Source organism: Coenobita brevimanus, chromosome 40 (assembly GCF_032717465.1).
Source record: "Coenobita brevimanus isolate Jiangsu-jjx chromosome 40, ASM3271746v2, whole genome shotgun sequence".
NCBI classification, from domain to species: domain Eukaryota; kingdom Metazoa; phylum Arthropoda; class Malacostraca; order Decapoda; family Coenobitidae; genus Coenobita; species Coenobita brevimanus.
This window is the reverse complement of record NC_136993.1, coordinates 48,365,131-48,387,553: the sequence shown is the minus strand read 5'-3', so window position 1 is coordinate 48,387,553 and position 22,423 is coordinate 48,365,131. Positions and strand designations below refer to the sequence as shown.

Sequence of the window (22,423 nt, the reverse complement as noted above, 5' to 3'; positions counted from 1 at the left end):
AGGCCCAGTAGTCCTCCTACATACCATACACCTCTACATGTCACCACTTCGGCGCTAACACCCACCGTCCATATTGAATACATGCTAGGGCTGTCTCATACAGGACTGGTGTATTGGAATTAGCGGGGGTATTTTTACGACATGTCGGCGGGTCTTCTGGTAGATCAGTTTATAAAGCCTGATTTAATGAAATTCAAATCCTCAAACTGTTCCCTGCCCCAGCCGGGATTTGAACCTGGGTCCGTTAGGACCCCTCGCCACCTCTCTACCGATTGAGCCACCGCATGTGGGGAAGGTGCGTCTGTGTCCATGCCAGTCATCTCCTGGCAAATTTGAATATTCATGTGTTTACGCCGGTTGCAATTGCAGACCGTATAGGTATGGCTCCGACAATTGGCAGGTTAAGGTAGGTTTTTTGGCAAATGCACTGGCAAGGATATTCAGTTTTCTACATAGGTCATTTATAGTGTTTCTATCTGAAGATTTTAGTGGAGGAACGTGTGATGACGTGCTAAAGTTACTGAAAAAACTATGAGGTGACCAGAAAATTCTATTGTTGTTAGGATTATGTAATAGTCTGTATACTTGGTTGTGAAGAAATTGTCACATCTTATCTTACTTTTGTCATAACCTTCTTTAAATACCTCTCGTTGTTACATCAGCCACCTCACCGTTGGTCATAGACCAACATTCATTGTTGTCTCTGGTTATCTACAGATTAAATCCCCTTACTCCCTGTACTGTCTGGCCACGGTACTGTTGTCATAAGAGTACATCCACATTCACCCCCATGGGCAGATGTCCAGTGGCAATTTTATACCAGCTGTGGTACGAGATGTATTCCATGAGTTATTTCTATGTGAATGTAATACTCTTTGAAGTACACAACTAAAGCATGAGAGGGACATACAGTGTGTGTCTTTTGGGAAAATGAGAAGTATGGAGGGCATGACACAATGTGGACAGTTATGTCGGCGAAGTTTTGTTCATGATTATCCTTTCTTTCTCATTATCCCTTCAATTTCCATGCGTGAAAAATATACTATTTAACTGTAGCAGCCACTAACTATATATTATACTCAAAATATACCAGTATCTTTTCATTTTCAGGTGTGAGTGAGCCAAGAGAGCTGCAACAGTTGATGGTGTACCGCCGCTGTATGTACTGCAACACTGGACAAGCGGACATTCAGGTTCTGTTCGGAAGAAATTTAACTTCACTGAGGAAAAGCACATTTCTTCGGAATGACATCCCTTTGTTCGAATGTAGGCTTATGTTTTCACACATCATGCAAATATCATATACGAGACAATATGAGAATAAGAACCAGAATGAGTGACGGAAGGTGTGTGAAAGAGTGAAGGAAATAAAAACTATATAGGAGAGTTAAAATTAATGATGTATATGACTGACAGACAAGTTAGATTATCTCCAAATATTACCCATGCTTTAAAAGTATGATGAAAAGAGGTTAAAATCATGGTGTACTATATCTCAAAGTGAGATAACTTCAACACAAAATACATATTATGGGACAGATTTAACAATTCATAACTTATCATCATTACCAGTTTTAAGACACTGATTACCAACTTCGTAACCTCTCATCATTTCCAGCATTATCATCATTATCATTACATTTCCAACTGGTAAACAGGGTCAACAGTGTATCATTTATCATCATCATCACCATAACCATTACAACTACAGTTCTTGGCAACGTAGTACATCATCACCACTTCCCACTGATATAAAGGGTACGCCATCTCTTATCACCATCATCATCATCACAACTATTACAACTACAATTCTGGGCTACATAGTACATCACCATTTCCCACTGATATAAAGGATACGCCATCTCTCATCATCACCATCATCATCATCATCATAAACATTTACAACTACAGTTCCGGGAAAGGTAATGCATCATCACTACTTTCCACTCATGTAAAGAGTACGCCATTTCTCATCATGAGAATCATCATCATTATCCTATTTGCTACTGCCATACCTGGTGGGGTTATATGTATATTTTTTTTCATAGATCAGTTCCCTAATATGAACGGTCACGGGATGAAGATAGTGACTGCTCGCTATTTCCCCTACGTGGACTACACTCCGGACACTGATGAACCATACAGCACTGCCACCCTTAAAGACTCCATGGATGCCAGACTCATCAAGGAATTCTCAGAGAAGTTGAAATTCACGTAACTAACTCTTTTGTGTATTCGGCAGGAATGTTGACCGTGCTGGTTGTCTACCTGTCCTTTCTCTGTGGAGGTTACTATTCTTTCTCTTACCGCACCTGCATTGCTAAATGGTGATTGGATTGTACTGAAGTGAAGTCCTTTTCTTTAAACTTTTCACTTACTTATACACTGTCTGTTCCTATTGGCAACTTTCTGGCCTGAGGTTTCATAAAGGATAAAAGAGCTCAGACAGAGACCGCACAGTTCTTCGTAAATTGTCCAGATGTTACATCAACATCTGCACTTCCTGTACATTGCTTTTTACTACAGTTCCTTATTAAAATTTCTCTACTCTTGACCAATATAGGCAGCTATTGCACAGCTAAAGCCCCTTCATTTCTACTGAATTATGTGTTTCAGTCTTCCTCATATAGAAGCTAGATAGAAATATTAACAACGAATATTCATTTCCAGGGTTAAACTAAATTATGCACTGACTTCTCAACCTTTCTTGTTGATCACGTGCCAGTCAAGCAGATCATGTGTCAAACAACCAAGAGCTTGGGGATATTCATCTTTCCAGGCAAGTTTAAGTTACTGCTGTGTCTTCAAGGCATTATGGAGAAAACCGGTGCTAGGTAAATGCTGTCTTGGGAATTGTTTCCCATCTTTACCCTGCCTAGGAACAGGAAAGAAGGCAAACATTTTAATTTACCTACACCTTTTGCCAGACGCCTCTATCCCGCAAGGGGCTGCCACAAACAAATCGCCTCCATGTCGCCCAATCCCCCGCCATTTCACTGCTCTGCTCCCAGCCCACACACCCCTCTCTCATATACCTCTCCACTCCATCCCTCCATCTCATCTTTGGTCTCCTCCTCCATCTCTCCCCGCCTCCGCCTCACTCACATACTCTCCTCGTCAGTCTCTGTCTCTCCATCCTCTCCACATGGCCAAGCCACCTCAGTGTGTTTTTCCTTACGCTTCTTATCACATCCACATTCACACCACAACGCTCCTTCACATCCTCATTTGTCACTGTGTCTCTCCTTGTGACCCTACATGCTCCTTCCAAATAACTTATTTCCACTGCTCTCACTCTTGACGTCTGTCCCTCCAACAAGGTCCAAGCTTCACTTCAATACGTTAGAGTTGGTATCACAATACTGTCATGTAGTAACTTTTTCACTTCCATGCTCACTTCCCCGTTTCTTATCACTGCTTTCAACGAACAAGCAACCTTTCTTCCTTGTTGTACCCTTTCAAGCACTTCACCCTCCAAACTTCCATCCTTACTCATCACACTTCCCAAGTACTTAAACGCACTCACATATTCCATTTCCTCCTCATCCAACCTCATGGTACATTCACTGACTTACGTCTCCCGAGGACCATAACTTTACTCCTCCCTAGATTCAACTTTTAACATATCTGTAAAAGAATTTTTTTTTTTTTTTTATGCGACAAAGTAGGAACCAAAGGCTAAGAGCACGCAAACCATTCCTTCCAAGAAAAAGAAAAACAACAAAAACAGTACAACAGAGAGCCAAATTCAAGATCCATTCATTGCAAGATGCCTGGACACACTGCGTTTGAAAAACTGGAGATCATAACTGCGTTTGAAAAACTGGAGATCATAATTTATGAAGTAGGAAAAACAGATAGAAGAAGAAAATTTCAGAGCTGGCCTGTCGCATAAAATGAAGGACTGGGAGTAACGGTTAACTCTTGCATTAGAGAGTTGGACAGAAAAGGGATGAGAGTTTGTTGCTAGACGTGTGCTACGCGCCCGTCGTGGAGGTGGAGGGATGCAAGCAGAAAGTTCAGAGGAACAGTGACCAGTAACAGAAGAATTACGTCTGACGTTTCTACTTAGACTTTAATGCTATTATGCAAACTGGAGTGCAATCCAATGATATCCCAGTGTGTGATTAGTTTTAATGCCGGAAAATAATTTATGAGTTGACCTACACCTTTGAGTACCTTTTTTTAATATTACGGTACTTAGAGTGGCGTATGAAGAGAGGGAATTGACCCAAGCGAACTGCCACTTATTTCTTCTTCTCAGCTAGTGTGATACGGATGATTTGTCCTAAAAAAATAAAACGGAGCCCTTTTGCCATATATTATATACTCGTAATATATTCCCGAAAATAAACAATACCAGGATCTTGACTGTTAACTGGAAAGAATTCCCGAAAATAAACAATACCAGGATCTTGACTGTTAACTGGAAAGAATTCCCGAAAATAAACAATACCAGGATCTTGACTGTAACTGGAGAGGACTGAACTTTGTCCACGATTATTGTATGTCTCGAATTATGAAAGATAATTATGTAATGACAAAGAGAAACACACAAGCAATGCGGAAAACACTTCTAACCCACTGCAGTATATTTGATTTTACACATTTGGCTCAGTCCTGTTAGTTTTCACCATTGCAGAAACAATAACCCCTTCGGCATCTGCAGATACCACTTTTGACTGGTCTAAAAGTTTTTAAAAGTTGTCTGCTTTGGAGATAAAATTTGCTGTTTCTTATGGATTTTCAATGCACTGAAATCAGATATGATAAAAAGAGCAGCTGATTTGCTAGTGTTTCGAAAATAAGTTTTATATATTACATTTATGTACATAACGCCGACAGTACACTGTTACTCATAAATTTCAAACCAATGTATTCCCATCTGTTTGTGATGCTACATGAATATATGACATACCACGTATATAATACTCTTATTATGTGTCAGTACATAGTTCAGCCATTACTCAGCTTCTGAACTGTGCATATGGGCTTCTTTCAAGTGTTCATGAAATGGAGCATCCCTGACAATAGCCCGCAAGTGTTGGTGGGGCCCATTTGCCCTGATACAGTTTCTCCATTACTGCTCTGTCCTGGTGAAATCGCTCGCCATGCTCGTCGCACACTGCTCCGCAGTTTTGTGGAAATATATTTAAATGAGAGTGCTTATAAATGAGTCTTGAGTGACTTGGTGCAGGCAAGCTTATTGTATGTCGTAAGCAGGTTTTCCACCAACTCCCTGTAGTTGTCTGCCTTGTTGTTGCCAAGAAATGTTGTTGTTACTAGCTCGAAGACTTGTCAAGGATCCTTTGCCACACATTGCGCTCTCAAATGCATCATTTCGAAGAGGTTAAGGAATCTGAAGACCAACAAAAACACATTTATTTATTTTTGTTTGACTTAACCCTGGGAATTTCACACAGGCATACTTAAAGGCTTCTTTGATTTTGTCTTTGACAAGTGGTGAATGCTGAACGTTCTTCCTCTCTGGCTCCACTGACTATCGAATGAGCAACCAGTCTCTCTTAGTGTAGCGAGACCGTCTTGCACGACTATCTTCTTCACAGAGAAAACAGCAATACTCTGTTTATCCATTCTGCAGACCAAGTAAAATGGCAATAACCTTCAGGTCACCACAAAGCTGCCACTGATATCGGTCGTCGTTTATGCACCTCAAAAGTGTTTTTTATGTTGTCATAACTCTTCTTTACATGAACTGCATGACCACCTAGAATGGATGGCAAAACATTACCGTTGTGCAGCAAAAGAGCATTAGGACTCGTCTTTGATGAAACAACGATGAGTCACCATTCAGCTGGATTATGGACGATGTTGAGTGTTGCCATCAGACCATCGATGTTGTTGCAGGCTACAAGATCATCCTCCATGAAGAAATACTGGACAAGATTCTTTTGACGTTTAGGAACATGGAAATCCTAACACCATCTGACAGGAATTTCCATTGCTGTGGTTTGTAGCCCAACAACTCTGTCTTGCTCTTGTGCATTTCCAGATCCCTCACAAGATCATTCAGCTCAACTTCTGTAATGAGGTGTGATTCGTGGAAGAGGGTGGGGCAAAATCTGAGTCAAGTGACGTTCATGGTGCAGAGGTAGATGTTTTGAGATTCCCTTCCTCCTCGTCTGATTTAAATAGGAAGGATTCTGGTGCTTCAGCAACAGGCACCAATCCGCGTGGGATACTAAGCGAATAGCTGCCAGAATTTTGGATATTTTACAGTCCACTTTATCTGCTCTGACAGACCGTTCCCAAATAGGGGCCACCATCCTGAAGTAGCAGTTGCTTTAATGATGTGTTGGTTCTCGACAAATCACTGGTTCAGCAAACGGCATAGATTTCCTTTTCTTAATAAACCACTGGCGACGATTTGCTGCACAAGTGTTGCAGCATGTAGGTGGAGCCCGGCTCTTGTCTTGATCTCCAGTTTTACAGCCACATTACAGGTGGAAGTTTTTCTTAACCACAGCGGTAATACTATACTTTTGATTCAGATGTCATTTCGCCACACATATAGCAGAAATTACCAGCTTCGTTAAATCAAGTATGAGGCATCACTGCTCACTTTGGCTAAACAGAAATATGTCCCTTTGCAAAATCAAACAGTAATATACAAAGAGGGCATCGACTGTACCACCAGTCGAACAAGGCAGTAGTCCGAAGATGGACGGAAGGTCAATGATAGGGAGATCTTGATCTTCCATTTAAAAAGCCCATGGAACTATCTTCTGACCATCTCCTTTTATTGTTTTTTTGTTTTTGTTTTTTTTTCACTATTTCAGTAACAGAAAATAGACCAGCATAATCTCTTATAGAATTTCCTCCAACTGTCGACACCAAACTACGTACACAATACACACCACACTTTTTTTTTATGTTAAGTAAATGGCATCTCAGCATCAAGCCTTTATTGCCCTGGAGGGGGGGGAGGCATAAATTCTCCCACCATCCTTCCCTCTCCCAGTGACGGCAAAGAGAATTGCTTGGAATCACTGTCTGACCCACTTCTTCATTTTCTTTAACATTCACTGCCTTTCCTCTAATTTCTTATCTGTTGAACACCACCTCTCTTCCTCTAAACCTCACCTTCTCTTCCTTACTGAGACCCAGCTGTCTGAGGCGATTGATACCAAACCCCTCTCTATATCCTCCTGCTTACTCTATCTCTGTCTATATACCTAGGCTGCTTGCACCCCCTTTAGCAGAGACAGGACGATACACTCCCAATTTTCTCACACACACACACACACACACACACACACACACACACACACACACACACACACATTTACTCATATCTTAACCCCAAGGGGAGAAGGAACAGACTGTCACCACACCACACTGCATGAGGGTCAACTGCGCAGTGCAATCAGCTTCATCCGTTGCAGGGCCCAACAACAGAGCTGATTTGTCTCCACCACATCATAATGGACCCATCCCCTTACCAGCACCTGACCTGATCAACTGATCAGACCAAATGTGGGACAATATCCTCTCGGGCCACATCACCATTTATCCATTCACAATTTTTCTCGAGTCATCCTTATCACGCGCAGCCATTCTTCCTTTCTCTACAAACATAACACTCACATCTAATGCTTTCTTCACATTGTCCATTCATCCTATTCGTGGTCTTCCTCTCAGCCTTACATCTCTCACATCCGACCCCATTATCTTTTTCACCAATTGCTCTTCATCCATTCCCTCCATATGCCCAAACCATCGCAACACTCTCTGTTTAACTCGTTCTCTATACTCACTTCAATGTCAAAAGTGGCTGTTGTTCATATGTACGCAACAACATATCTTTCATGTTCCTGAACTTGAATCTTCTGATTTCTCTCCCTACTGACCTCAGCTATTCTGTCATTCTCTGACTAATGTGTGTGTGCTGTTTACTTATCTCCTGATTCTATTGACTATAAAAATTTTTTTTACTATCTTACCTCAAAGATGGAACACATCCGCACAATTTCTCCTTTCTCTGAAATCTTGAATTTTATGTTATTGCAATTTTCACAACTACCTTTGACTCTCTTCTTTCACTGGTCCACCTGCTGAACAAGTCTACATCTTCTCTATGCTTAATGACCTAAAGCAGCATGCTCAATATCCTACATGAATCCCTGACTGCCTTTGAGAGAGTTCCAACATACCTGACCTTTTCCTTACAACTAATCCATCTTGTTATGCTGTAAATAGTTTCTCTGTTAAGCCCCTCCAACCATGACCTCGTCATCTTAACCTGTCCTATCACTCCAGTAACTCCTATGGACCCTACCAAGGAGTGGCAGCTTTGGCAATGTAGAGCTGCTGATTGGGAGGCCCTCAGGCAGTACTTATTTGATTTTCCCTGAAATGATTATCGCTTCTATGGCCGTGATCCATCTCAGTATGACTTGCACATTATGAGGGTTATTCTCTTGGGCATGGAAGCATACATTCCTCTCTTATCCTGTGTCTATTGAAAAAAAAAAAAAAAAATTGGTTTAATCTCATTTGTTCTACTGCTGTCTACAACAAGGAGAGAGCCTTCAAAAGTTACCATAGCCAATCCTTCCTTGAATTTCATCTCTTTTATGCTTCCGTCCAGAATCGTGCCACGTCTGTCCTTTGCTCTGCCAAAAATTATTTCATTCTTATTAAATGTTCTGAACTCTCTATCTCAAATTCTTCCTACTCTTTCCGGCATCTTATCAATATCCTTTCTAACAACTTTATTTCATCATCCTTCTCTCCTCTTTTCCGCTCTGATGACTCTGCAGCTGTTTCTTCTACTGATAAAACTGAGCTCTTAGCTCAGACTTTCCATTCCTATTACACTTTAGATGATTCCGGTGCCGTTCCTCTATCGCTTCCCTCCCTCTGACTTCCTCATGGCTGACATTAAAATATCTTCACGTGATTCGTTTTCCGCCTTAAATGGCCACAATGCTAACAAGGCATACGGGTTTGATGGTGTCCCTCCGGTTGTCCCCAAGAGCTGTACTTCTGTGCTACACCCTGCCTAGGTAAACTCTTTCGACTCAGTCTATCAACTTGTACCTTTCCTTCTTGCTGGACGTTTCCTCTCATTCAGCCTTTCCCGAAGAAGGGTGACCGTTTCCAACCCTCTAACTATCGTCCAACAGCTTTAACATCTTGTATTTCTAAAGTTGTTGCATCTGTCCATTACAAAATTATTTTAAGGCACGTTTCCAATCATAATCTTCTTCACGATTGCCAGTATGGGTTCTGCCAGGGACACTCCACTGGTGATCTTCTCACATTCCTTTCAGATTCCTGGTCATCTTCCTTTTGGGACTTTGGCGAAAGCTTTGCCATCGCACTTGACATCTCAATGCCTTTCGATTGAGTCTAATATAAATCATTTATATCCAAACTGCCCCTCTTATGGTTTCTGTCCTTCTGTCTGAGCCTTCGTCTGTTGCTTCCTTTCTTGTTGTTCTATAGCTGCTGTTCTAGATGGCCACTGTTCATCTAGAGCTATCAGTAGCAGTGTTCCTCAGGGCTCAGTCCTATCACCAACTCTCTTCTCTCTATTTATCAATGACCTTCTAAGCTGAATATTTAACGTTATCCATTCATATGCTGATGACTCCACACTTCACCTTTCTATCCGCTTCCCAAAGCGTCCATCTCGGCAGTTACTTCAACAGAAAAGGGATGAAGAGATTGTATCCTTAATGTCTGGCTTGGATCTGATTGGGGTAAAATTAATCTTGTTATTTTTATGCATCAGAAACGCAGCATTTGTATCTTTCGACTCGTCAAAACCTGCTACGGGAATATCCTCGAAATTTAAAAATGCCCAACTCTATCTTTCATCGTCTTTAATCATTTTTTGGATTTCATTCCTTTGGAATTTATCTTGAAGAGATCATATTATCTTTCTTGCAAAATCTGCTTCCAAGAGATTAGGTATGGCAAGCCAAATCATTGCCTACTTTATCCCTTCATTGTAAAACTCTCATGCGTGAGGAGGATCCGCACGTACAGTAGTTCACAACAAGGTTGGGTCGAAGGCTTTTCGTTATTTTAGCTCTCCTCCTGTTATTGGCCCCCTTTAACTTGCATCTCCTTGTTGTACCGTTGCATCTTTATCTCTTTTCAGTCACTGATTCAATGGTCACTACTCCTCTGAACCGTCTGGTTGCATCCCTCCACCACTACGACGCGTGCATAACACCCGTCTAGCAGTAATCTGTCATCCTTTTTCTGTCCAAGCTCTGATGGAGGAGTTAACCATTACTCCCGATCGTTCATGTATGCAACAGTTCAACTTTGGAACTATCGTTCTATGTCTATATTTGCTACTATCTATCACATGACTTTCAGTCAAGGTATCTCGAAATTAATGGACCTTGAATATGGCTCTCTGTTATCTTGCTTTTATTTTTTTCTTGTAGGGAACATTTTTCGGACTTCTGGCATTTCGTTTCTTTTTCCATGCATATATATAAAAAAATTTGAACGACACCATTTGATCTGCATGGTTTGCATAGGACAAAATATTTTGTGATGTAACCTGAATAATGATTGTATCATTAGTGACGTCTCAGAATGATATGATGCAGTTCATGACACAATAACAATTTCAGGTGGCATCACGCATTATTTTGGCAAAACAGCCAAAGCTGTCCAAACCCAGTAAAACTTTTATTTATACATTCAGTCAAATCCTTGCCCGTGTTTGGATCATTTCTTGTTTGAAATAAGAACCAAGTCCAATTAGTACTCAAGTATCTTAGCTATTGAAGTCAATGATCGTAAATACTAAGTAAGTAGAATATCTTAAAAAGTAGAGCCGATCAGACATTATAAGCATGACTTTCGTTCTCAGTGACCCCAAATTAGTAAATTTGACTATTTTTGTCTCGGAAGCATTTTCCATTTTGAATAAAAACTCATTTTCATCCTGTTCCCACTATCTCCATACCACTTTCCTTAGCTCAGAAGAGACTTTTCGAAGTCACGGGAGGGATTAGATATGGACCATTACCACTTTCTTACTGGAGTGATGAAAATGGCATCACAACCTGTGGTAACAGTCTAAAAATTATTTAATTTTTAGACTGTTACCACAGGTTGTGATGCCATTTCCCTCACACCAGTAGTGAAAGTATTGCTGGTCCATCTGTAATTCCTCCCTTTACTTCGAAAAGACTCTTCTAAGCTAAGGAAGGTAGTTTGGAGACAGCGAGAAGAAAGTGGACACGAAGTTTTATTCAAAATTGAGGAAATAATATTCAGATTTCTTCTACCCCTTCATTTCTGTCGTACTTTAAAAAATTAATAACTGAGACATTTCTTGGGTAAACGGTGTTAAATCAGTATAATCTTTTAGCTATGTTGTTCGTGAGGAAATAGACCGCTTGTGGGGTAAACTGAAAAATGGGGTGTATGATGGCATGCTGGGCCGACTCCAGAGACACGAGGTAGACTTCTGCACCGTTGTGACTCCTTTACGAGAGCGGCTGACTGTTTTGGATTACCTGAGGGCTTACCCATCCGACCTCATGACTGTGGTGTCATTGAAGCCATCTCTTCTACCACAACACCTCGCCCTTGTCAGACCATTCACAGGTAACTATCACTAAAGCTCTAACTGTCCTTTGCCCGTCACTCATAGGTTCGTCAAAATGTCATTGTTTCACCATGCTAGTTTTCATGTGCAGCTACCTGTCTGACCTTATAACCGTACACTTGTTCCAACTCATCTTCCACAGCACATGAGCATTTATCGTCAACAGCATGTGAACATTTATATGAGCATCGGTGGAGATCTGAGTGTGGTCGAGGGAAGTGTAATGAGTGTCTGTTAGGGTGGGTGGGAGGGGCGACAGATGCAAAAGGGAAAGGGAGTCAGAGGCAGTGACAGAAAACGGGACAAAACAATGTTTTAAAATGAAACCAGGTGAGTGGAGAGACTTTCTGCTTGTCAAGAAAGCACATCAGCCAACTCTACGTATACGAGGTTACTAAGAGATTTTTACCTTGTTTAACACCAGGTAGTGATGCTCACCTTTGTAGAAAGTCCTTATTTAAGGCATTTAAAAAAAAATCTGCAGTGATAAGAATTTTGAAGAAGCTCAGAGGCAAAACTTAATAAGGGGTAGAGAGATAAAACATGAATTATATTTTTCTACAATGAATAATGTAAATGCCATTGCAAGAAATTCTTGCGCTTAATTACTCTAGACCCGATTGTGTCTCTACATTGTGTTAATTGAGAAAAAAGAATTTACCCAACGTTTTGCACAAAGATCGTATTTTTTTTCCACCAATACAATAGCTGGCAACCTTAATCGTCAGCATCATTTATGATCAATTCGCATCTTTCCTTTCGTGCCTAATTTTCGATGTCACCATGTACTGTAATTCTAATTCTTGTTATTTTGCGCCATTAGCTGAGTACATTTGAAAAGAAATTGCAAAATTACATTGTTAATAATTTATACAACGTATTTAAAAGTGTTGTATCAAACTCTAACACTGATTACAAACGAGTGAGTGATATTAGCGAATGACGTTTACTCTTAGTTAAGTCTGGAAATGAGTGGCCTGGCCCAACCCGACCGTCACGCTAAGCAGAAGCTAATAGCTTTACTCCTTTGTGAAGTAGAGTTTAAATTCTTTCTGCATGTGATACTTTCATTCAATAAATTTTATCACCTAAAAACTCACCCATAAAGACGTAGGAACCTCTTAGAATCCTGAGTGCTCCAAGGGACTGTTCGGCTCTAAATGTGAACGAATCACATTTTAAAAGATTACAAAATCACATTAAAATAGATATTCAATTATAACACTGTGGTTTTTTTTGGCATCAGCTCTATCAATTAAATATCGGAGATTCCGCCTATAATTTTATATAAAAAACATGGTGCTCACTCGCTCGTCACGCGCATTTTAGTGGTATGGTGTGTATTAACCTTCTAATATGGATAACTATTGGAATCTCTTCGTTTGCAAGGAGTGTTTGTTCTAGTGTTGCCATGTATACCCACTGGAACTATGCTAGTTCAGAAATTTAGGATTTCCATTGTGTATATTTATGTTATTGGTATTTCGTTTCTGTTGCTCCATCAGCCCTGAAACCCAACACTTGAGGAAAGAAATCTTGATTATATTGATATAAATTATTATTATCATTATTATTATTATTATTATTATTATTATTATTATTATTATCATTATTATTATGATTATTATTATGTAAGAAAATTTCCCAAACTGTCAGCCATGGTGTGGTTGGGCATCCTGGTGAGTCTGCTGGTGTGGGCAGTGGTGTTATGGATGCTGCAGAGGCTGTGGGTGCAGGTGGCAGGAGGTAAGACTGTACAGTTCATCATCACATTCCTATACGGCTGGGCCATCCTCTTGGAAGAACCGCCTAAGGATCCATCCGTTAATGTCTCTGGACAGGTAATCACTTAAATATTGAAAAAAAAAAAAAAAACATAGTATTTCATCCCCATCTGCTGCCCTTGGATATTCCTGACACTTCGAGTATAATATATTATGATTTAGAGATCTTTTACAGTAGATGAACTAAATGGAGCTTATTTCCATGTACTCGTACTTCACTGCAAAAGGCTTTCCCTCATGTAAAAGAGTTTTGAGGTAATATATTTAAGTTAATCTTGTTTCATCGTACTGACCGGGTGAACTAGTGGTCTACAATATTTTATAATTGACGCTTAATACAATTGCAAAGTAGTATGTACACAGATTTGTTATAATGACTGATTTATAATTGAGTATGTTGTAGATGTTGGTTGGCTGGTGGCTGGTGTTCTGCCTCATCATATCAACGGGGTTCAAGTCTGCCCTGATCGCTCACCTCACCGTCCAGGTCAAGGATAAGCCGGTGGAGACATTTCAAGACATGCTAAATATCCCAGGCTGGAAATGGGGTATTGAAACGTGGATGATGGCGGGGGCACCTCGCCACTACTTTTTAACGCACACTGACCCTACTGTCAAAGCCGTATATGAAGGATTTGAGGTAAGTGAACCAAATCTGATTCAAGCATACTGACTATAGTAGACTATAAATAAAGTTATGAATATCAATGCATTCTTTGAAGAAACGAGGTAGTGGACAGTTCTTTTGAAACTCAACGATGCCATCTTAAACCCCCGCAAACTTTGAATATTAGTGAAAAGTGTCGGAATGATCCATAATTACACAAGTAACCTCTTCAGACAGAGGACGTAGGAGTTTTGGTCTAAAAATCTCCAAACTGTTTTCATCATCTTAACACATTCAGGTAAAGTAATTCTTATCCATTGTATTCTTGTATTAGTAAGGTTAGATGTTACCCCACGGCATTACACACCATTGCATACTGATCCCACTGAGGAAGCAGTATCTGAAACATTTCAGGTCAGTGAACCGAAATCATCAAAAGTCTACCAAACTGATTAGGAAATTTTCATTGAAGATACTGAGTTTAAAAGATACTGAAATTAGTCTTTGATAGCAAAAGTGGGTTTCATTTAAGGTTTCTTGGTTTCACAGAGCCGTTGATTAACGGTAAATATTTAACACACACTGTAATTGTGGTATGATACAGTTGCACTCGAAATATCTTTGTCAAACAGAGGTATATGGTGTTATTATTATCTGTCTATCTGTCTATCTATTGCCAGATTCCTTAATCCCCTACAGGGTGGCCACAAAGAAATCGCCTCCACATCGCCCTGTCCCTTGCCATTTCACTGCCCTACTCCCAACTCACCCCCCTCTCTCATATACTTCTCCACTCCATCCCTCCATCTCATCCTCGGCCTCCCTCTCCCTCTACCCCCCTCCATCTCTCTCACATACACTCTCCTCGTCAGTCTCTCACCCTGCATCCTCTCCACATGGCCAAACCACCTCAGTGAAAACCCTGTGAAAATATAAAACGGTCAACACCAAATCATCACACCCATCTTCAGCCAATGTTCTTCCATCTGTATCACAATCGTACATAGGCAGGTGTAAGTTGCAAGGAGTATAATCAGAGAAGCAGTCAACACCCTCGCAACATGCCGATTATGGCATGGCGCAGTGGCCGCCGCCACGAAACATTTAACTGAATTATATATATATATATATATATATATATATATATATATATATATATATATATATATATATATATATATATATATATATATATATATATAATACTGGTATAATGTGTTTTTTCCTGTGATTGTGTGCGTGTGTGTGTGTGTGTGTGTGTGTGTGTGTTACAGACAGACTGTGAACTCAATAAATTCGTGAAATACCTAGTATGTTCGTGAAATGAGTACAAATTGAGTTGGGATAATTTAGGCTAGGTTAATTTAGGCTGCGGTTAGGTTAGGCTGGGATAATCTAGGTTAAGTTTAGGTAAGTTTAGGTTAATTTAGATGACTAACATAACTTGCCATTCATTTTAATTAACCCAACCTAACCTAACGTACTGGGACATCTGTGGTGCGGTGTTATCTACTGGCCATAACATCCTGCGCTGTCGGCGATTTATTTGTGAACGTGCTTCCCCTAAATACTGCAGCACAGCAGACGTCCCTTCACCCTTCCCACCATCTTTGATGGAGATCTCATTATGATTAATAAATTGATGGCTTTCTTGACGGAGACTGGTTTGGTCAGAGTAATGTAACCATCTTACTGTGTTGATTATTCTTTTTCTGAATGAACATTTGTATATTTTTTATGACTTAATTAGGGCTGACAGTTGACTTACTTGGAATAGTTCCTGGTTCTGACGGTTCTGTTTCTTATACTGATGTCCCCAATATTTAAGCACGTGCCTCACCTGACAGACACCCGTTGATGAATGCAAGTGTGCAATACAAAGAGGTACTGGTTACGTACAGTCGATGGGGATCCTATTGGGCGATGTAATTCTACTTTTGCACAGTCGTGGTCATAAATCATTACCTATCCTCCTATATCCCGTGCCTCAGGCTGGCTAATTTATGCGTGGCAAGTCACAGTGGAGTAAGAGGGTTTGAGATGGAGGGGCCAGAGAGAGAATGGAAGGTGAGTGGGGGGACGAGTGATAGTGTGACGGTGGAGTGAGGGAGGGGAATGAGGGTAGGTATGGGAGGGAGAAGGAAATGTGAAGTGGTGGTCACATAATGTCTATTTTCTTTCATTCAGGGCATGATATAAAGGAGTTAATATTCGGTAGATAATGCTGCATTACACCTTGTATAGCGGCGTCAGATAACAAGCTTTAGATAGGTGGTGACATGAAGGGCTGGCAGGAGAGAGAAATATACTGATGTGACAGATCAAACATTATTGCGGAGCCAGATATTTGTGATTATCCGTGTATTTTGACTTCGGACCCAGAATGGAATACGGATGGCTTTGACTTCCGTAATGTTCATATAAGAATCTTCCTCTACCATTACATGTAATTAAATTTTGGAAATAAATATCATATGCAACCTCTGACACGGCTGTGTTCACAGTAAATATGACCATCCTATCGCTATGTACTCCCTCTATACAGTCACCATCATGTCAACTATTTTATGGCATCTCTGTTTCAAACGGTACATATGCTGTATGAGAAAAGATGATCCTGACGAATATAAAGGAGTGGTACAGTCAAAGAAACAATGATCTTCCCACTTCCATCTGAAGAAACTGTACAACTAGTGATATACCAGTGCGTGTTTCAGTTGCTTTGATCTTTCCGCTATGAATTCGTTGAACTCTGGGAAGATACTTGTGTCTGTGCATTCACCTCACCTCCATTTCTATTATAAGCTACAACTGTACACCTTTGGGCTCCAAAAAACATTTGCAAACATTTATTCTATTACACGCCCAACCACCTCAGTGTGGCATCACGTGCTGACCCATGCACCGGCGAGCCATAGTCCAGCTTAAATAAAATTAGGGACTTATACACCTTTAATAAAGTTTTTCTGTTGGCTTCCAAAGTAGTAATCGCTAGATACTTAAGGGCATTCAATAGTTTATCATAACGGACAAGAAAATCATTAAAATAAAATTTAAAGTTCAATCATTAATCATAATGTATGCCCAAAAGTTTTACAGAATTCTGAAAAGGTACCGGCTGATTATCCAAAGTCAAATGCAAGATAGGGAAGTTAAAGGTGATAAACCAAGAGCAGCACACTTAAGAAGAGAAAACTTAACTCCTCGCTGCAAGGCCCACTGGTGGACGGAATCAAGGTCTGCTTGAATTTACCCAGCTAAAGACTGTGCATTACTGGAGGAGTGTTGCATTGTACAACTGTCAGCATGGTGTAGGTATTTAAGATTCCTCGGGATAAGAGCTGATGACAGAATATCATTGATCGTAATATTAAACAACGTAGGGCTAAGCAAGTTACCCTTAGGCACTCCGTATTAATTGGTAAAACCATCTACTGTTATGTTATGGGGCAGATTCCTATAGAAAGTTCTGTTCCTCAAAAATCTGGAAAGAAGAATGGGCAAATTACTTTTTAACTCAAAATTGAAAAGATTCATTCCACGACCTTACATGGGAAAAAAAAAGTCAACACAAGAGGAGAAAATGAAGTAGGATTCATAAAACGACCAACCTATTTGGATATTGGTATGACCTGCACAAAGTGCCATGAGTATGGGAACGTTAACGATCCCATGAGTTTGGGAACGTTAACAACGCCCAAAGTTCACTGTAAAATCCTTACAGCATAATCAAGGTTCCTGATTAAGATCCTGGATCATACCGTATGTGATTGTATCTGGTCCGGGACTGGTGCCTTTACATGATTTTAGGGCAAAGAGGTTGAGTCATGCAGGGTTCAAGCTTTGCCAGAGGGACTATATTGATGAGCCAGGTGGACCTAGCTATCAAGCAGTCTCCTTCCTGGTCTGCAGTACTATTTGTCCGAAGGATAGCTGTGTTATTTACTATGTTGGCCTGAACTGATTTCCATTGATCAACTGCTCAACTACAACACCGAAAAACCCTAGAGTATACTGTTATGTGAATGTGGTTGTTGTACTGAGTTGCATACTTGGACTATTGTGTGCTTGTATTATTGAATGATATCATTGTTGTGAGAATGGGTATATTGTGTGTTAGTGGCATGTGTATTGAGGGAACTTGTTTTGTTTATTTGTAATATATTTATATTTATAAGCTGAATTTCCTTTTATTTCTTTGATATTGGATGTAATCGGAGAATATCAACTGGGCATTGTCACTATTGCTATGAAGCATTCAGTTCTTTGACATCCTGTAAACCATACACCTCCACATGTCTCCACTTCGGCACTAACACCCATTGTCCATTCTAGGGCTGTCTTATACAGGACTGGTGTATTAGTATTTGTGAGGGTGTTCTTACAACATGCTTGCAGGTCTCATGGTAGATCAGGGACGTTTGTTATTTAAAACAATATTTCTACTCGTATGCTGTTCCTTGTCCCATCTGGGAATCGAACTCACGTCCTATGGAACCTGAGACCATTTTTCTACTGACTCGACCACTGGCTTCACCATCCAGTCCTAGTCAACTGGCGATATTCAATTGTCCACCAAGTTCCCTCGTCTGTTCCTCTATATCCATCTCCAGGTTTCAACTCTAACCTTCCATTTTTTTTTCTTTATGTGCCCGACTCTGGGCATAGGCTTCACAGCCTGCTCCCTAAGTCCAGTAGTCCTCCTACACACCATACACCTCTACATGTCGCCACTTCGGCGCTAACACCCACCGTCCATATTGAATACATGCCAGGAGCTGTCTCATACAGGACTGGTGTATTGGTGTTAGTGGGGGTATTTTTACGACATGTCGGCGGGTCTTCTGATAGATCGGTAAAGTCTGCTTTGTATGAAATTCAAATCCTTAAACTGTTCCCTGCCCCAGAGGGAATTTGAACCTGGGTCCAGTAGGACCGCAGGCCACCTCTCTACCGATTAAGCCACCGCATCCCCCTCTTCTGCTTAAAAATAAATAAATAAATAACTAGTTCAAGTCAGTTTCAGCTTTATAATTCTCATTGTCGTTCACCGTCTGTGTTAATTCAACTGCATCAAAGAAAAACCGATTAAAGATAGAACACTTGTTATTTTACCTACACTTTATGTTTAATGACATTAAATACCAACAATGTGTTTTTGTCTAAAACACGGACAACAGGTCATCTGATATACCCACCATGAATTTGGTATGAACAATTACATTATCGTGACTGTAAAACTTTTATACATCATAGATAGACAGTAGGTTTCATATGCGTTTTATTCACCCTTCTCTTCATTAGCACAGAAATACTGCAAAAGTATTTACATAGAGATGAGAGAATTAATGACAATATTCTAGAATATATATTTCACATTCTGCAACCATTCAGGACTTTGGCAAAAGCTTTGCCATTGCACATGGCATCTTAAAGGCTTTCAGTAGAGTCTGGAATAAAACTTAATATCCATTTGCCCCATTAAAGTTTCTATCTTTCCATCTGTGCCCTCATCTCTAACTTCCTTTCAGGTCGTTGCTGTTGTAGACAGCCACCATTCTTCTCTTAGATCTGTCAATAGTGGTGTTCCTCTTGGTTCTGTCTCATCACCAACTCAGTTTTTCCTTATATTGATCAATGATCTTCCAAGCTGTACATCTAACCCTGTCCATTCATACAGTGATGACTCCACCCGTTAGCATTTCCATTTGCTTCCCACGGCGTCCACCTCAGCAGTTGCAACAAACAACTGATGAGGCTATGGCACACCCTATGTCTGACTTGGCACATATATCTCTGGTTTGGGGAAAAGTAATCTTGTTTTTAATGCATCAAAAACTCAGATCCTACATCTTTCGAAACACCAAAATCTTACGTAGGAGTTCCTTCTATTTGTTAACAATGTCCAGCTCCACCGTGCATCGTCACTGAGCATACCTGAGTTTTATTAATTTCGGATTTATCTTACAAAGATCATATTACTTCTCTTGTAAAATCTGCTTCCTTAATTTTAGGTTTGCTAAGCCGACTCCTCCTTCTTTACTGCTGCACAGTTGTTGACTTTATACAAATGTTTTTTTCGCCTCTGTGTATAAGACAACTCTTATATGTGAGGAAGCTTCCCATATACAGCCGTTCTCAACAAGGTGGAGTCAAGGCATTTCGTCTCATTAACTATCCTCATTTTACGTGCTTCCTTGAACCTCTATCCTTCGCTGCACTGTTGCATCTTTATTACATCCCGACTCTGCTAGTCCAGTAGTTCCAGGTGTGGATGGTTCGTCAGACCATCTCTGGACGTTTCAGGCTCTGTGCCCCGGACATTTGTCATGGGCTAACAGTATCTGCCTAAGGAAAAGGGTAGTCCTCCTCAAAGTGAGAAATAAAAACTTCCTCTTCAAGAACTTCAAGATACTTTGCTGCTGTAAAGTGTCCATCAATGAGAGAGAGACAAATCCACGCCATGGGGACATTCACATCCCCACAAGTTTCATTTGACGTGCTGGCTACGTGCTTCTCCATGGATGTTTTGGGTGTTGTATCTGTTATTGGGAAAATAGGACAAATGTCATTTGGCGAGGTGTCACACCAGTGTTTTTTATGCAGTGGGGTATGTTCTTGGTTCAGTTGGTTTGTTTGTCTATCCTCCCAGCTGTGAAAATCTTACTGAACGGATTATCATAAATAAGGAATATATAGAAGACTAAGCAGAAGCGGTATTATTATGGCTGAACAAAGTCATAGCTCAAAGAAACGGTCAGTTAACTTCATATTACCTGGTATTGACCAAATGTGGTAAAATGGTTGAGGGTCAGCATCGGATGGACTGAATAATAATTCGAAACTATTGGTCAAAGGCAAGGGAAACAGAGCAATGGCAATGATTCAGTCCTTTTTCTCAGCTACCTTTGGTTCTCTGGACAAAGCCTGGAAGGGGTTAAGGTCAGACTAGGATGAAGTGTTCAACATCGAGGACAATAATGAAAAGGTCACTGTCACGAAGACAAGTTCAACGTAAACGCCTTTAATCAAATTTGAACCAATATTTGTTAAGTGTTTGAAGGATGGGCATACGTATAGTAACTGGATTTTTTGGATACTCGGTCAAAGGGAAAGGTTACAGGGTAGAGTCGAAAGTTACAACCATAGACAAATTGTGTGACTTGGATGTTTCACACTGAGATGAACTTACTTCTTTTTTTAAAACCATCTTTGCATGCACTTGCAAGATGTTCTGATTTACATGACAATTTTACATGTTACATTTATTTCATAAGTGGAATGCACATGTTAAATTTGTTTACTTGTATATATACAGTCATGTATGATGTCGTCTGTAATACTAGACCGGCTTTTATTCCTCTTCCAGCAATTCATCTTCCCATGTGTTGTTAGGGAGAACGTTTTTTCGTCGGTGAATATAACCCGAGTCCTGTATTTATGATCTTCATGCACATGGCTCTCTACATATCTATGTTTTTCCTTATGGTATCAGCTACTGTTTTTAATTTGCTGGCTGGTGTCCTGTGATAAATACCTTCGGCATATAACCGCCATCACACAGTCATAGCACTCACATCTAGCTCATTTGTTCTCGTATGGCCGCCGCGTTGTTAAAGAAATTTTTCTCATCACTTATCTGTTGATCGACTTCGGCTGTGGTCTGCATTGGTGGTCGTCCCCCTGGGTTGTTGTTCCGGTCTCCACTTTCTGTCCAGCACGTCAGGCATAATAAAACGATTGTCTTTGATATTCCAAGAGTGTTGGCCATCTCCCCCCTAGACTTCCCATTCTTGCCTGCCAACAGTTTGCCCTCGAAGGACGAGAGTGCATTGCTGCCGGTTCATCGTTTACACATCTGCCCCGTGCAAGGATTGTAACTTGCCTGGACGCCTTGGTTTGTGATAAATATCGGTAACGTTTCCATTGTGTCTAGCATTATAGGTATTTTACACACACACACACACACACACACACACACACACACACAAACATATATATATATATATATATATATATATATATATATATATATATATATATATATATATATACTATCAGGTGCAATAAACAACTCTAAGCCCGAGGCCTCGTTGCCGCCTCGCTGCTGCGGGTGTAAAAGGTGTGGGAGCAACACATTAGATCATGTTCCCTTTCAGATACCCACACCTTGAGCAGTTGCAGTTGGGGTGACTGCCAATTTAAGTTAACGTGGCCACGACAGACAGACAGATAGAAAGACAGACAGATAGATAGAAAGAGAAAGAGACAAAGCCATTGACAGAAAGAGAAACTGTCAATAAGAACAGCTTATGGTCCGCCTTATGGTCATGAAGGTAGATTCCCACTATGTTGGTATTATGCAAGAACAGCAGATACTGCGACCTTCACCTCCCTGGGTCAGAGAGGGATGGGGGGTAGAAGAGG

The 22,423-nt window shown here is 40.4% G+C and overlaps 1 protein-coding gene across 1 annotated transcript; it reads left to right on the top strand.

Annotated features, from left to right (window-relative positions):
* The first annotated feature begins 284 nt into the window (after positions 1–284).
* LOC145397095 (glutamate receptor-like) lies at positions 285–22,170 on the top strand. The gene is made up of 8 exons (XM_080270300.1): positions 285–378; positions 1,111–1,158; positions 2,049–2,214; positions 11,366–11,604; positions 13,262–13,446; positions 13,793–14,029; positions 21,804–21,893; positions 22,156–22,170. The coding sequence occupies exons 1-8, from the start codon at positions 285–287 to the stop codon at positions 22,168–22,170; spliced, it is 1,074 nt and encodes a 357-aa protein (XP_080126426.1).
* The last annotated feature ends 253 nt before the right edge of the window (positions 22,171–22,423 follow it).

Coding starts and splice junctions, on each gene's coding strand:
- LOC145397095 (XM_080270300.1), top strand. CDS start 285: ATGTGGGGAAGGTGCGTCTGTGTCCATGCCAGTCATCTCCTGGCAAAT. Junction 379..1,110: donor TGCAATTGCAGACCGTATAG/GTATGGCTCCGA, acceptor TTTCATTTTCAG/GTGTGAGTGAGCCAAGAGAG. Junction 2,215..11,365: donor TCAGAGAAGTTGAAATTCAC/GTAACTAACTCT, acceptor ATAATCTTTTAG/CTATGTTGTTCGTGAGGAAA.